The following is a 16,819-nucleotide window of genomic DNA, read 5'->3' as shown; positions in this document are numbered from 1 at the left end:
CCCTCCTTCTCCGTTTTTGCCATACTAGTCCCTCCAAATTCAACACCTCAGCTTCACTCTCTCTGGAGTGTCCTCTATTCTCCTTTCAGAAGTGCTTGTTTTCTTTTGCAGGGTGGCTATGGACTACAGAAGGATCCCACTGTCTTTGCTACAAACCCTGCTCACTGCATTTTCCCCTTGGTTTCCGACCCATTTATTTCCCTGTCTAATGTGGAGGTAGGTCTCTTGCCACTTCTGTGAAACCTCGTGTTTCTCTATTGCTATAAGAAGGGGACTATAGGAAGAGACATTAAATCTTATTTTAAACAGCATCTAATATATTAAAGAGATATTGCTACCCTTCAATTTCTGTGTCTTCCAGAAGAAGGATTTTTTAACTGGATTTCATTTCCATTAATGCATTCCCTAGTCATAAATTGAAAATCATTATATAGTTTAAAACATGTGCCTATCCTGTATTTCTCTTCATCATTCATCTGCATTAGTTTTCTACTTTATTCAATATTTTGCATGCGTGAGAGGTGGTCTGGCTTCCTGCTTCCTAGTTTTGCCCTGGGTGTAAAAGAAGAAAGCTCTAAACCCTTTTGTGATATTGAAGCCAGTTTAGGACAGGCAGAACATGTCAACATAGACAAGGTGTATGAAAGGATATCCCATGCCTGGGATAGTATGAAGTCTGGTTGGGGTTGCTTGGGACCCTAGTTAAATGCCCATTATTTACCTGAACTGATCTTTTTGTCATGAGCTGCAAGAGAAAATCCAAAAGTAATTTTAAACTTACTATGTGAAATGTAATTATACTTTATGACAGCAGCAAAGGTGCCCTTGAGACCTTTCTTCTCTTTGCCCCTCTGCTTTAAAAAGTCATAACACTACATGTTGGTAGAGAAGGAAAGTCAAAACATTTCTGAGCTGCACTACAGTAGAGTATTTTGCAGTAAGAGATCATTTTGACTTGACCTATTTTCAACTGAAGAGCTTGGGTGTGCCATGCTATTTGGACTATTAATTACTCAAAGACAGCTTAGCTACCAGAGAAGAGAGGAAAAAAAGAGCAGAACATGAGTATTGAAATCTATGTGAATTTCAATGAAAAATTATAACAAGATAATAAATTTTATTGTAAGTCCACAAACCTGTCAAAGGTTTGAACTAAGCAAACAAGGACTCTTTTCAGGACTTAATAGATGTGTCCCAATTTATGTATAAAATGAGGTTTGGCCCAATTGTCCCCGAATTGCATACTGTCTTTCTGGATCCGTGGTTTTGTGTTCTCACACAGCTAAAATATCCTAGCTTTCCAAACATGAAAACAAGTAGCTTATAAAATACACTGTTAACTTATGCACGTATTCCTTCAACTTTAAAAATGAGCCATTACCTTTTGTTGGAAATGCTGAAAACTGTGAAATACCCCATGAAACATGACTGACAATACAGCTGTTACAACAGCCAGTGGAGGAATGTTAAGGTTATTTATTTTTTTTTTATCACAGTCATGTGTATCTCCCTTTCCCAAAGCTCATATGCATTTCTCCCTGTTCAGTGCAAAAGGTAAGATCAAGAAGGACTGAAAATGGTTGCTAGAAAACTGCATATATAGAGAACAAATAGATCATTATTATGGACAGAAAGACTCTTTGTTATTCGTCTGGCAGCTGGGAAGTTCCACAAAGGCCCTGGAAGAGGAGGCTGGCCTGAGCAACAAGCCTCTCATTAGGTAAGAGGAGGTGGCATTGCTTCCTGGGGACTGTCAGAGCCACAGCAGAGGCACCTGGGAGGTGTCTGATGAGTGATGTTGGGCCCAGGTCTCATTGAGGAACACTCTCTAAGTACATCATTATCATTATTGTTCAAATCTCTTCAGGAAAAAAAAAAGTCTTTGTACTTGGCTTAGTTATATCATTCTTTCTCCTTAATTTCTCCCTTATCCACCATGCTCCATTACATGATAAATTTTGAAAGGTCACAGTAGACTTTCAAGTAAGTGTGTATATTCTTTTGAGCATCACTTCTCAAGATCCTTGGCGGGAAATGACAGGGTCACCTATTTTTTAGAAGTGCAATGATTTTAATACAAGAATTTTAATACTAGAAATCAAATCACTAATCAGGGACTTATATTCACATTTAATATATCCCTTTCCTTACACTCTCCCTGTTTATTTTGCTCAGAGGCACTTTCTGACAGCAGAATTAGCACATCACATAGTTTGGGTGGACTTTTTCTGCAATTGTAATACGCAATAGAGTATTAGATGTGTTAGCCTAAGTTTCAGTAGTCCAAGAAGACTGAGGTGCACTATCTGAGCAGCAAAAAAATGTGAAAGAAATTAGTGTAAAGCTCATGAGCTGCAGGGGAACAAGGCTATTTTGCTTCAGCAAAGACTGTGATTTGTAATCTGATTGGTAGTTTACAAACAATGGGTTCTCTAGATCAGTAAGTGATACAGGTTTAAACTTGACTTAAATTTGGCTGTAAGTAGCAATACAGCAAATTTCTATTTTCTCTGAAAGCTGTCTTCAAATAATGTGAAATAGTGAGTGGAGATTCACTCAGTCTCACTGTGATCTCATCCATAACCACACCTTCTTGAACACTCATTATTAGTACCTTGATTTCTATGTCAATAAAAAATGAATTTTGGTATGTAAAACAAGGTTAACCTCTGAGGCTGCCACACCATCAGGCTATCCAGCTAATAATCCCTGTTTCTTTGTCCTCATGCACAGTTATACCAGCCAGAAGGCATTTCTGTGTTGGGGTTCCTGTGCTGTTCTGTTGGACACACAACAGCAGGATTCTCCCAGCAATCACCTCCTCGGCAGCAAACCCATGGCTACAGGGGAGCTCCATATCTCCTGGGTGAATGCTTAATACTTGCTTGCATGTAACATGTGAAAGAGCAGGTTTCTGTCAGCACCACTGTGGTGAAAGAAGGTAGTCGAGCTGTCATTAAAAATCTGTTTGGGGTGGCTGCATTGGGTGGAAGTTTGAACAATGGGAACTTGACAGGGATGTGTAATGAGAATAAAAGACACTGAGAGAGGTAGGAGAAGATGACACAAAATCTGCACAACTACATTAACTATATAACTATAAAGGACTGATGCACTGAAATTGTAAGCATGCTGACCTTGCCCAGGTACTTGGCCTTTTTGGGACCTGACTTTTGGGGAAGCTGCCCCAGGCACACACAGTCACTTTGCCAAGAGCTAGAAGAGCCTTCCATAAAGAGAGAACAGGGAAAATGGAATCTCCTTCACTGTCTCCTCCAACTTCACTCCAGCCTCGTTTGGTCTCAGGCTTTAGTTTTTAGTTTTGTCAGTGGATCTTGTTGTCTGCCTGACATGTTATGAGCCCAGTAACAATCCAGCTTAAACAGCGCATCTCTTCTCTCCTCCTGGAGGACAGCACAGGAAGAGGGACAGCAGCACACCTCACGCCATCCCATCTGAGGGAGTTCTTGCAGCTGGAATGAAATTCACTATTTTCCTCAGTGATTTACCACCTCAGGTCAGTGCAGTAGGCAATGCCAAAGACAAAACTCTTTCTCTCTAGACCATGAAAGTGACTTAGGGACTTCTTGAGAGTTAATTTAAAGATGTGCTCTGTAGGATGGGTTTTAAAGCTGACTGAGAGGCTGATAGTTCCACAATACTCTACACAGATTTATGACAGCTGGAAGCTAACACCACAGCTGCAGTCAACCAACACCATTTTCCAATCTTCAGGTCATTTCCCAGAGCAAAAACACTTCTACATAGAGAGTTAAAATTATGCCGTATGTTCTGCGTGTTTATAAAGTGCAGGAGTAAATGCCCTACTGTGGTACCTCACATCTGCAAACAGAACTGTGAAAAATGCAGGCCAGGTAATTTCTGTGTTGGGAGGCTCCAGCCTTCCGTGACAATTCTCAGCTAAGCATGAAGACCAGGAAAGCTGAGTGCCAGGAAGATTAACAACTTCTTTTCCTGAGGTGTTAAATTTACAAGGAAGTGTGAGAACAACTATAGAGGTGCCAAGAACACCAGCGATGCACTGAATGGGGGTGTTACTATTGTTCCTGTTCTGAAAAGTGGAGGAACAGACAAAGGGATGGGTTTCACCTTTTTGAGTGAAGGATATTTCTCAGTGCCAGTTAAAACCAATTCTTTTCACTGCTAATACACAGTGTCACAGGGGAGAGCTGCAGGTTAATGCTGCACATTAACTATAATTTTGGTATGATTAGTAAAAAGCATCTATCCCAAATCTGACCAAGCTCCTCCCCTTTAGGGTGGCTCATCACATCTCCATGTGTGAAGACAATGCCAAAATGTATCTGCTATCAATATTATATCACCTGCTCCAGTGATCAAAGCACAATCAGATTATCTCTCAGTCAGGGACCTCAGTCAAAGTGTTCCGAGAATAAAGAAGGAAGACAGATGATGTTGTTGAGAAGTTTTCATAAGAATTGTAAATGGTAAGGGGGAAAAATTACTGGTTTTGTTCAGCATTAACACTTTTCAAATGGAATGTTTTATTTGCTTCAATGTCAGCTCAAACTAGACTGTTCAAATGAAGCCCTGGTCTTGGGGAAGGCAATAGAACTTTTTCCTTCTGACTTCTGGAGGTTTCACAGCCTGCTTGAGACTATTTCCCTCAAATTCCAAGAGTAGATTCTTTTGTTGTTTAAGAAATTTAGGTTAGGTCAAGCAGGCCACGAATGATCTCAGGCTGTGGCAAAACTTGAATATATTTAGCTGTTACATTTACCTCTTCTCTTAGCTCCATAATAATATTATACTGCTGTGGATAAATACTAATGGTGGGCTTCAGCACACACTGAGCAAGAAAAGATGAAGGGTATTTCTTTGCTTTGTCATAGTGTAATGGACATAATGAACAAAGAAAATTGAGAACAACCTCTAACACATAATCTAATAAAAAAAAAGTTCTCATAAACTATGCATATTTTTTCAGATTTTCTACTGTTAAGCACGTAAAACTTCCAGATCTACCATTATCAAACTTTAGAGTCAGAATTGTCAACACAGAAACATTAAGAAGCTCTCTTTTGAGTACTGAAAATGGCATTTATAGGAATGAGGGACCTGAACTGGATGTAGGCATTTTAGAATATGCCTTGGTGCTCATGAGACAAAATTAAGTATCTATTTTGGCATGTAGCTGAACTGTGAATTTAACAGTAAGGATGTAGATGTCCACAAAAACAGTAAATGCAATGATATCTGGTTTCAAGGGGATCTATCATGAAAATGGTATTTGCAAATGGTCTCCTTTATTTTGTTTGCAAGGTCATGAAATCCCTTCATCTCCTTGTCTGTTGTTCCCCCCACTCCCCAACCTCACCAAATGCTTGAGTATTCTTCTTGTAAATACCCTTGGCAACTGACTCTGAAGGATACAAATTAATACCCAGTGTGGCCTCAGAAAAATATACGAAATGTCAGTAAGCAAACGTTTTTCCGTTCTTCCTGTCTAGCAATGTGCTGTTTGCAAACACTTCCACCCCAAGGCTCCAGTAGTATTGTTTGGACAAGCTTTCAATGTCCTTAAAGATACATCTATAAGGCTGGTAGTCACAATGGTCAAGAATATCTGATGGACTCTGAAGAAAATACAGTTTAAAAATAATGCATGTCTTACCTGCTTATTCATAAGTATGTAGATAATGGGATTGCAAACAGTGCTGCTTTTTGCTAGGATGGAAGGTATGATGCTTGTAACTGGAGTCACAGCACCTGGCTTGCCAAATGTTGCAAGTAATGCTATAACCCCATATGGGATCCAGCACACCAGGTAACAGATAACTGTAGTGATCACCATGAACAGGACGTGGTATTCTCTTTTGCGGGCTGCATTCTTGTGGATTTTTCCAACCTAGGGAAAGGTTTAAAAAGAGAGAAAATTTAACAAGCAGAGCTGTTGGATTGGCTGCATGAACAGCCTGGGACTATTGGTCTTGGATCAGCAATAACAATCAACACTGTAGCTCCAGAAGCAAAACAAATGCAAACCCCAAAATGATTGAATACAGGGAAAAGCCTTTCATCATCTCCATTAGGCACTAGGTCTCTGCAGAGACCACACTGCATGCCAGCATAAACCAGAGTGCCAGTGGAGGTTGGAGCAAATATGGAAAAGTGACAAAGCATCTAGTCCTTAGATGTTAGGTCATTTGCAGTTGCTTTTAAGATATGGAATTTTGTGTAAATGTATCATGTTTTCATTCAAATTATGCTGCTACACAGAACTTGCTTGAGATGAAGAAGATTTACATAGCACAACTGAACCACCAGAAGTATTTTCTCTTAAGGGTGTGGAAAAAGCAGAACAACACTGGGACTGTGCTAAGTGTCTCTGTCCTTGGATGTTTTCAACACTGGATAAAGCCTCAGCTGGCCTGGCATAGTGTTAGCCATGGTCACACTTGGAGTGGGACACCAGAAAAGCCTTGCTGAATCACTTGATGAACTTTTAAGTGGTACGATTCTTTCCTTCTAGACGATTTCTTCCAGGGACTTATCCATTTTGATAAAAGAGCTTCACTCCTGATAATGATCACAAACAGGTTTTTGTGCTCTTATAAAAGTGTGCTGAAAGCTGATTCATTGTGGTTCATTGGGTTTTTGGGGAAATGGAGTAGAATTGGCTAAACAGGAAAAGCAGACGGAAATGAGCAGTTTCAAAGTGAGGATACAAGAGTCTATCTTGTGACCATGAATTTGCCAGTAATTCAGTGTGAGGGCAAATCTGCTGTGGAAGTATTAATAATCTGTGCTGCAAAATTTATTCTCCTTTGACCTGTTCTGGATTGAAGCATCATTCCCTTTGATAGTCTAGAGCTAATGTTAAAGATAAAGCTTTAACATTAAAATAACAGGCAACTTTTACTTGTAAGCCTTGGTGTAAATACATTTTTCTGCAGACAACTACAGAATACTTTTTCAGTGTTTGGGCAGCTGAGTGCATTGGTGGTAAGAGTGAGGAACAAGCTCATTCCCTAAAATTGAAAAGGAAACTCTGCAAGGAGGTTAATTTTGGATACTCCCTCTCTGCTAACTCTAGATGGAGACTCAGCATTCTAGTCTCCTGAAGTTATAGTTAATTCCTCAGCTTTACCCACGTGTGTGTTTAGCAAACCCAGCAAAGCCGGCAAGACTTCAGGAACTATTCAAATGTTTAAACTATATTGATTGAGCCTTGTACTCAGCCAAATCTAATTTATGACCACTTTAAGGTATTTTTGCCTCTCAAATGCAACACTTGAGAGTAAATTGTACCCAGGGGAATTAAGCCCATGTAAAACTACAAACATAAATAAGCTAAAAAGCAGCTCTGTGTAATAGAACACATCCAAACTTTACTTAATCAAATAATAATAATAATAATAATAAAGTAAACCAATAGGTTTAAACTGATACAGGTAAATGAATGGAGCACAGTTAAAGGTGGAAGTCACCAACCATCCCAGTCAAATGTCATTTGCTGTTGTCTGACACATACCTTATGCATGCCAAGGAAAGTCAGAGCTTTTTCTACCTCTTTGTAGTGTGGTTCTTTTTGCACAATGTATGTGTTTATGAATCACATTGTGAGTTTAACACATACATGTGACTGTGTAAGGTACATATGAAGGCAAAGTAATATGGTTAAGTTTCTTTTTAGTTCATTATGACTCTAGGCTTTTAGAGTGCTTGGTTTGATCTAGAGTTTCAGTGGAAATGTTCCTGTAAATGAAACACACACTAACTTAGTCAGCCCAAAACAAGTAAGTATTTTTCCTGATTGTTTTTTAATGATTTTCTGCAAAAAGGCAGAACAAAATAAAGTCTATCCTTTCTGGGAAGACTTGCGACTACTTTTTTTATAAGACTGTAACCAATTTATTTTATAATTACTTTAGCTTGAAAAAAGGATTAATAATAGATAATGGTCCAATCCTGTATTGCTTATTTGAACTAAATTTTTCATGAAAAATGGGAAATTTCTCTGACTAGATGAATCCAGGATCCAATATGAGCTGCAGCTGTGCTACAAATTAAATATTAACCAAGGAATGCGAAGCCCCAGTTAGCCATGGCATCCACAGCTGATGATCTTCATTATACACTGAAGGATCAGGCAACACATTTTTGCTCTGTGTTTAGATACGTGTCTTGAAGACAAGAATTTACCATCTGCACAGACAAAATAGAGATCATAAATGATGGAAGGAAAGATGTCTAAAAGTAGAGTCGCTATGGATGTGATTTTGGCATATATCCTTCCACTTTCACACCTTTTTACATAATTTTTTTAAATCATGTACCTGATTTGTCCTCACACTTTTGGTTTCCTCACCTTTGCAGTTTTGCAGCCTACCTTTAGAAGGTGTTATCTTTAAAAATTGTCTGATTATAGGTACTGGAAGGCCTCCAGCAAAATGTAACTCAGGTTCATGTAACAGAAAGATTACACTTTCGCAGGTGAAAAAGCAGTAGGCACTTTAGCATTAAAATCATTCTATTTGTTATTTTAAAACTACTGGACAATTGAAAACAATTGCTACACTGTACTTTCAGTAGTCAAACAGAAATGCCTCTCTCTATATCCAGCTGGTAGAAGAGCATCAGATAGTGATGAGAAAAAATAGATTCAAATAATATTCTAGAATAACTGAGCTTGTAAATCTCTGTCTAAATGTGAACATACAGCGTATATATAATATATAATACAAATTTAAAATACTTAGAAGATCTAAACCACATTTTAAAATGGCACAAGAAATACTAGCCTATTAGGATCAGTTTGTACTTATGTAAGATGGCTGGAAAAAAACTTCTTTGCTCTTAAATCAGCTGTTTTCTCTGGGACGAAGATCATCTCCTGCCAAATGTAGGAATATAAAAGTTGGGAAAACACTATATTCAAAGAAAAGAAGGTTGGAAGATTGGTTGTTAAGGGGCTTTTATTGAGGAAATTGTGTTTCTCCCCTGCTTTCATCCTGGGAAGTAGCAGAAAGGTTTTGGTTTATCAGAACTCAGCTGGAGGCAGCGACAGACAAGCTTGTCTAATCTCAGGCACTGAGCGTAACAGTGGCACAATTAGCTCTGGTCTGGGTTTGCCCTGCAGCCCTGCTGCATCTCACATATACCCAACAATTTTTTTGAGTCAATCTGACACAAAAAATACCACTACTTAGATCACTAGGGCAGCATGCTGAGCACGTACATTAGATGTGACAGGCCACAGTGTGGGAGAAGCCAAGGTGGTGTTCAGTGAGGAGGCTGGCGTGGTAGAAGCGTCCTCAGAAGGAGCCCAAGTGACACATTGATTGATTGACCTCAAAAGCTGCATTCACAGCTGACAAGATGTAGCAGATACATCACTCACCAAGTGATGGGCTGCATTGCTATTCCATGTTTTGGAAAAGATGAAACTGGGGAGCTCTGAGCAGAGCACAGAAAATTTCAACAGCACTGGTGAAAAATATAGAGAGGTCGTAAACCTCTCTAGACAAGGGGATATGGAGAGGGTTAGTAAAAAGGAATGCAAAGAGCTTTTGCTGTAACTCTGGAGATTGTTGGGTTGGAGGTTCATGAAAAGTATTCAAAATATCTGCTGTGACAGGTACTCTGCAAGGAGCAAGAAAAGCCTTTAAACTGGATGCAGGCAAATGTGTGGGCTGTCACAACAAGGACCCAGAGAAAAGGTATGACCCAGAGAAAAGGTATGACCTAGAGGAAGCTTGACTTCCTCCAAGGAGAACAAGTCTGTCCTTTCTTTAGAGAGAAAAGAGAATGGGTCTGTCCTTGCAGAAAGCAAGTAAACCTTCCAAACACATAAACACTGTTGTACAGTGGTATGGGAGATAATATTAGGACTGTAGGTCATAGGAAATTATTCTAAGGTAACACGTTCTGGTCACCCAATTTAGGTACTGTGGGTATCAGCCCAGACCTCATCACCATCCAAGTCAACAGGAAAATCAGCCTGTTCCTGAAAGGAGCAGCCAGATGGCAACCACAGCTGAGTCCATGGGTTTTTGTCAGGCCAAACACTGGTGCCTTCCAGCCCAGACGAAAGAAGACAGCAGATACCTGCCTCTGGGCAGAGATTTTCTGCTTTAAATATTTTTTTAGCCATCAAACAGCTTCATATGGAGAAGGGCCCTGAGCAGCACCTTGCCCAGGGGGACAGCCTGTCCCTTCTTGTGCTCCAGAGCCACAAGTTTGACCTACAACTGCCCCTTGCTCAGCTCTCTCTGGATATATCTGCACATGACTTTTGAGACCAGGGGAATACTGGTGGCACTTCATCTACTCAGAAGAAAGCAGAAGTGCCAGGAAAGACCTGAAGGATGTTTGTGCATAGTGGTTGTGAGGTAACTGCAAGCCCCACAGTGCCAGAGGCCCATACGGAGTCGGTCCATCATATTCCCATCATCCATGGGCAAGCTGGGTTTTTTTATATATGTAAGACAAGAGAGCTGAGCCAAAGTTAGCTACTGAGAAGGGGAAGCTTCAATAATGAAGATCTAATGTGACAGTTTTGAATTCCCGTGTGTTTTCTTTTTCACATTTACCCTAGTCTCTCCTTCTTACTTAATTGAGCTATGAGCTTTTTCTCTTAAAGTATTTCTTTCATATTTTAGCTGCTCCCATTTTCAGCTGTGAACATCTTGAAAGGTTATGAGGAATATATGGCATCCCATCCATCTAACCACTAGATGGAGAGACTATGAACCATCCAGAACTGCTTCAAGCAAGGGACATGTACATCATAATATCTTAGACATCAGGAGTCCTGTTTGTAAGTTCTGTCCTTCAAGTCACTTTCTCTTTCTCCAGCTATTTATTAAGATGGAAAATTGTATTATTAACTATACCCTGCACACCTGAATAGTGGATGCTGTAAACATCCTTTTGTAGCTTGCTCCAAACAAGCAATATGGAAACAGGACACCAACTGCTTTTTTTATCACAGCTGATACATCATTCCTGGATCTGTTTTTGTGCATCTTACACTCATATAACCATGTTTACTTCACTACTTCAGAACTGCACAGTGAAGAAAAGGCCATTTATGAGCAGCAGTGTTTGTTGCAACCAGCATCTTTCAGTATCAGCCATCAGTGCTTGTTTTGACATGATCAAGTATTCAACAGTACCACCAAAACCAGACACAAGTAAAATATTCATAATTATCTGAGGGAAGTCTGCCAGTCTTTGAACATTTAGTCTACTACAGCTTCTTGAAATGAACAGAAGGCACCTAGACTTTTTATGCAAAAGCTGCAGTAGAGGAAAAAGATGAAAAAAGATCATTCTTATTCCATCATGAACCAGTCAAGTAAGACAGTTCTCTCTGTTGTATTTCTAAAAAACAGAAAATGAGATATGGCCTCTATTTATTGGTATGAATAAACCTCTACTAAACCTTGCAAGCAAACTAAGCAGTGACTGAAATGTCAGTTGTGATGAACTTTCTCCTCTCCCATCTCTGCGGATTCTTGTCCTAGGGCAAAACAACGAAAAAAAGGAGGAAAAAACCCAACCACACCTCCAAAGCATGTAAAGCTCTAAATAGCTGTAGGAAACATATGGTCCAAATAATCTATTCCTCAGTGTGAGCTACCCCAGAACCAGCACTGTACAGATTAATAATAAGGGGGATTAAATGCTTTGTTGTTTAAAATAAGCAATCCTGGAAAAAGAGGGTTCACTGGCTTAAAAATTAATGCCTCCTTCATTAGCAGTTAGGTGGCTAAGTTCAAAATGAGTGAACACTGAAGAGATGTATTGTCCTGTGGAAATGAAGAGTGAACAGAAACATCTGTTTTGGGTCATCTTAGAATTCAATGGACCTTGACTCTACAAAGCATTTACACTTATATATTCAGTGAGCAAACTGAGATTTAAGCATGCACATGAGCATTTTGCTCAGCTGGGGCCACATAATGAGTTCATAGCAACAAATAGAGAAGGCAGAAGCCATAAAACCACACAAGGGGGCATATGGCTAATTATTTTATGTCCCTGTTAAGTGTAGGAATTTAAGTCCACAGGAAGCATATTATATCAGCTGAAGACTGGTTTTATTGTAAATTTTTGTTATTGAAATGGGAATTAGCTGCCTTAATGCCTCAAGGTGAAGTGATGCTTTAAATACAAAATTCATGGCTTTGTACATTGCCCTTAAAGCATAACTGCTATTGATGCCAAAATCAGCCGAGTTTTATTATGGACTTAAGGAACACTATAATCTTCTTAGATGCAGGATTTTTTTTCACTGCTCAAGGGCTTTTAGCAGCAATTTGACTAACACAGTGAACACATTCCCATATATTAAACAAGGAGCCCGTGGTGTCATTGATAATTCATGTTTTATCCTGATCTTCTTTATTCACTGTGTATTTTCTAGCATCAGTGTGCAAGAGAAGATAAAAGGTGTATCTATCATTTGGGTTGCATTAACAGTTTTGTTTTAGAAAGAGAAGTCCATTAGATACTCTTACAAGGATCACCAAAGTCCAGCTTCTACCTTGCACAGAGCAGCTCCAATAATCGTGCCATGTGATTGTCCAAACACTAAGTTTTGGAAATTCAACAAATCCAAGTGCCAGGTGCTGCACATGGGTTGGGGAAATCCCAAAAGTTACTGCAGACTAGGAAAAGTCATTGAGACCATCCCAGCAGACAAAGAATTCAGGTTCTCATGGATGAAAGGCTGGACATATGCCAGCAATGTGCACTCTCAGCCCAGAAAACCAAAATGCATCCTGGGCTGCATCAAAACAGGACTGGACAGCAGGCTGAGGGAGGTGATTTTCCTCCTCTACTCTGCCTTCATGAGAGCCCACCTGGAGTGCTGCATCCAGCCCTGGAGTCCTTAACACAAGGAAGATGTGAACTTGTATTATTATATTACTACATATTGCACAGCTTGCTGTTATAAAGGTGGAAGATGCTGAGGTTACTTTCAGAAAACCAAGGCACTAATTTAGTTTATCATTTCTCTTCTTGAAAAGATTGCCAACAAATTATATTTTTAACCAATAATTTAATAACCAACTTCTGCCTGTGTTAGGGTTTTTGTTGTTGCTGTTTTAAAAACTTTTGTGATGGCTTTGACTGACTGAACAGCCCAGCTGACGATAAAGGAAAGGAAAAATAAAAATAAATAAAAATTAAAGCTGACTTTGATGTATTTTGCATTGAAGAATTTCTGAAGCAGGAAGTGGAAATGTCAAGCCTTAATTCCTTCTTGGTTTCTGTGTTCTTTCTTCCAGATACAGCAAAATGTAGAATTTGTATAGGCAACATCACTAATAAAGTTGAACTCTTCAACAACAGATGAACTGACAGGTGTAAAATTTCTTTCCAGGTTTCCTTCTAGGCTATTTTATGCTAAACAGCAATATGTTACCATCTACATAGAAAATTGACTGCACACTTTCCTTACCTAAAGGAAAAATATTTTCAATCAAAGGCAAAAAATAACATTTTGAAATATGTATGCACATATATTTGTATTTATGTAAGAGTGTATACACACCACACACTATATATCTTAGAAATATATATACACACATTTTATATTTCCATAATTATGTGAAAGTTTTTACACCAGAGTCATCCAAATTTGGAGAAGGAAGTTAGAAAAAAGCAAGTCATGATGCAAATATTACTCACCACCCTCTTTACCTCATGAATTAAATTAACCACAACTTTTTCCGCTCTAAATATTAATACTTTCTCTGAATCTGGGGCGTGAATTTAAAAAAAAAAAAAAAAAAAAAAAAAAAAAAAAAAAGTGTCAGGGTAATGTTTTCCCTGAAAATGGAGCTTGGCTATTCCACTAGGTCCATTTTTGCAGGTATGTAAACTCCCACTCACATTTAATGCTACTTTTCACCAGCCTAGCATGTGTGGGAGAGAACTCGAGCCTTGCTTCCCTCTGGATTGGTAGCTGCACTCCTTGCAGTGAAATCAGATGATAAAATCTCTCAGGCATCATCAGTCTTTAAGTACCTAACCACAGTTACCCTTCCTCCTGGGAAGAGAGTGGGTTTTCCCATATTTTAGTGAGGGATCACCTCCCACTTTCCTGAAAATTTCTACTGACATAAAGCAAGGGATCATTAAGTACATGTGGGTATGCCTTTGATAGGTAGCTATTTATATTTAAATAAGCCTAATAGATGTGCTTGGATCTGCTTGTCAAATCCTATAGACTCTACAAAGAATATAAAAACAAAGTGTTTTCAAAGCTTTCATCTAATGGGCATCTTTAAAAATATAGGAATTATGCCAAAAATAGCCTGAAAATATTCTCCTCCAGATGCCTTCCCTCAAATTCTTATACACTTGCCATGGCACAGGTGTATTCAGAAAAAATCAAAACAAAACCAACCTGGCCCTGAGAAGTCTGTAACTCTTTAGTTCTTCTCCTCTCAGCAGGATCCTTGATACCCTCCTGATTTTAAATCCCACTCTACAGCATATCATCCTTTTTTCAACTCAGAATGACAAATCGGACATAGAAATTTAATGTAAACAGCTCAGCTGGACAAATTAAATTTAACCTGAAGCTCAGATGTACACACTTTTTCTTTTGGGAAAGGTGTACTCAGGATGGTGTTGCACCTGAAGAAGTTAGCTCTCTCTAACCCTCACCCTGATAGGCAAGAGGGTAAGGAAGGAGAAGTTGGCTTAGTGAGTTGTACCTAGCCTGGTGTTCATAAACATTTATTTATCTTCACTCACAGAAAGGAAGATAAATTCCTTTTCTGTAGCTTGTGGATTGCAGACAGTCCTTTATAAATTACATAAAATCAGCAGCTACTGGATATAACCAGAAGCAGGAGGTACTTTGGCTGATTTTTACATCTACCTAGAATAAGTACAGTTCATAAAACCCAAGCCAAAACCAACCCAACAACAAAAATCTGTTTTCTTGTTAAAATTTCCATTCCTGCCCCTACAAAACAAACTTCTCAAAAAGTTCTGTTGGATTTGGGATATTGATAGCATTAGACCAAAATTTGACATTACAAGGTGAAGACAGCATAAAAGATTCTAAGAAAAAGATCAGGGAATAGGCAAGGAAGGAATAAAGAATCAGACATGGAAAAAGTAACATCCATTCCCTAGAGTATATTTCGCCCTTTCTAGTGATTTGTCCACAAAGGTTTTTCTAATCTGGTGCTACAGGCTCTGCCTCTTGTGATGCTGCCTTTCCCACTGGCACCTGCAGTCCTTTGGGAGAACCATCACAGTTTCAGCCTGGGAATATCAACCCTGTCTACCGCTCTAATGCATCTTTGAGGATCACCTCAAAGCAGCATTCCTCTTTACATCAGAGCCCATCAAGAAAGGGAAGGCAGTGAGCTTGTTCAACCTCTTGCTCAGAATGAACACACTCTGTCAGAAACGTTCTCTAAAGAGGGGGGCAGCATGTTCACTGTGGGTAGCCAGACATTGCTTCAGGTAACAAGATGTAGGAAACTGGGAGTGAGAGTGACTTCTCCAAGTGCCTTCAGCACTTGGGATCATCATGCCTTCAGAAATTTGATACTGGACCTCTTTGCAGAGATCCGTAAATTCAATTTTTTAGGAACCTTTTAAAGGATATTTAGGATATGCCATACCCAAAAGTGACAAAAGAAAAGCCCCAGAGTGCCCAGTCTGAAAGAAGTGGCCAGAGTTTATCCATGCCCAGTACTCTGAGACATGCAAGATCCAGTATTTATATGTTCTGACCATAGCTTTGCGGTGTGCAGTATGACAAATGTAAAAACACACTATGACTCCTACATAATGCAGAAAAGATAGGCAGTTAGGCAGTTGTGTTTTAAATACTATTCCTTGTTAGAATTTTTAACAAAACTAACAAAAAAGATATGCTTTCTTGTACAGCTCAAAACATTCTTGTTTTCCAAATGCTTCCAACTCAAATGGATAAGCTTGTTGAGACTCCCTGTATCCTCTCTGCTGGAAGACTGTTGATCTGTAGAAGCAATGATGCTTGAAATCTTGTAAGTTCTAGATACATATGGCTGAGGGAGGGATATAAATGCCATTTTTTCTTTATTTCAGCTTTACACTGAAATACGGACTAAAGTGGAACCATCTAGATGTCTTCCCTGCAGAGTCAGCATCATTATTAGAAAAGAGAGCAAAGGAGTATAAAAAAACCAGATATATGTGTGGGGCTTTTTTAGTACAATGTCTCTGAAATATACTTTTACCACCATACATGATTGTTATAGTCCATATTAAACCATTTTTTTTCTTTGTCTATCTTCTGAATTCGGGCATCATGGTTGAAAAAAAAAGGAAGTACGTGTATTCTAATGCAACAGAAACACTGATATATACATCCCAAAGTATAATAACCATGCCAAGTAAAATATTCTCTAAGTGAAAACAAATACCAAGTGTGACAGCAAAGTTTTACCAGTGAGTCAGCAAAGTTTTGGGTTATAGTTTTTGTTACATATTCACAAATGTGGCATTCTGAAAGTTTATATTACTTTGTCAGATGCACATTAAAATAAATAGCAGCTGGTGGAGACAAAGGACTGAATTTCTCTGCTTTCCTACCATTTCATTTTCATGTTGTCATAAACTACTCTAGTACCATACATTTCCTGCTACCGTGATGAAGTGGCTTTACTATCTTTTCAAATAAATATTAGAGATTCCATGAATTTTAATGCATTTAAAATCTTACGGCCAGAGGGCTGGAAGGATTCTCAAGGGATTTGGTGTTGTCCATCATTCCCCCTTCCCCTGTATGCACTAAATGCAGGACAAATACTCC

General features: G+C 39.0%; 1 protein-coding gene across 1 annotated transcript in view; it reads right to left on the bottom strand.

Moving 5' to 3' along the window:
* Positions 1-16,819, bottom strand: part of LOC136357982 (pinopsin-like) — a 76,939-nt gene that overhangs the window by 16,324 nt on the left and 43,796 nt on the right. The window contains exon 3 of the mRNA XM_066313716.1: positions 5,657-5,890. Coding sequence (XP_066169813.1) covers positions 5,657-5,890 — 234 coding nt within the window. The remainder of the gene's footprint in view (positions 1-5,656; positions 5,891-16,819) is intronic.

Source organism: Sylvia atricapilla, chromosome 2 (assembly GCF_009819655.1).
Source record: "Sylvia atricapilla isolate bSylAtr1 chromosome 2, bSylAtr1.pri, whole genome shotgun sequence".
Classification (NCBI taxonomy): Eukaryota; Metazoa; Chordata; class Aves; order Passeriformes; family Sylviidae; genus Sylvia; species Sylvia atricapilla.
The sequence above is the reverse complement of the archived record's forward strand: the minus strand, read 5'-3'. Positions and strand labels throughout refer to the sequence as shown.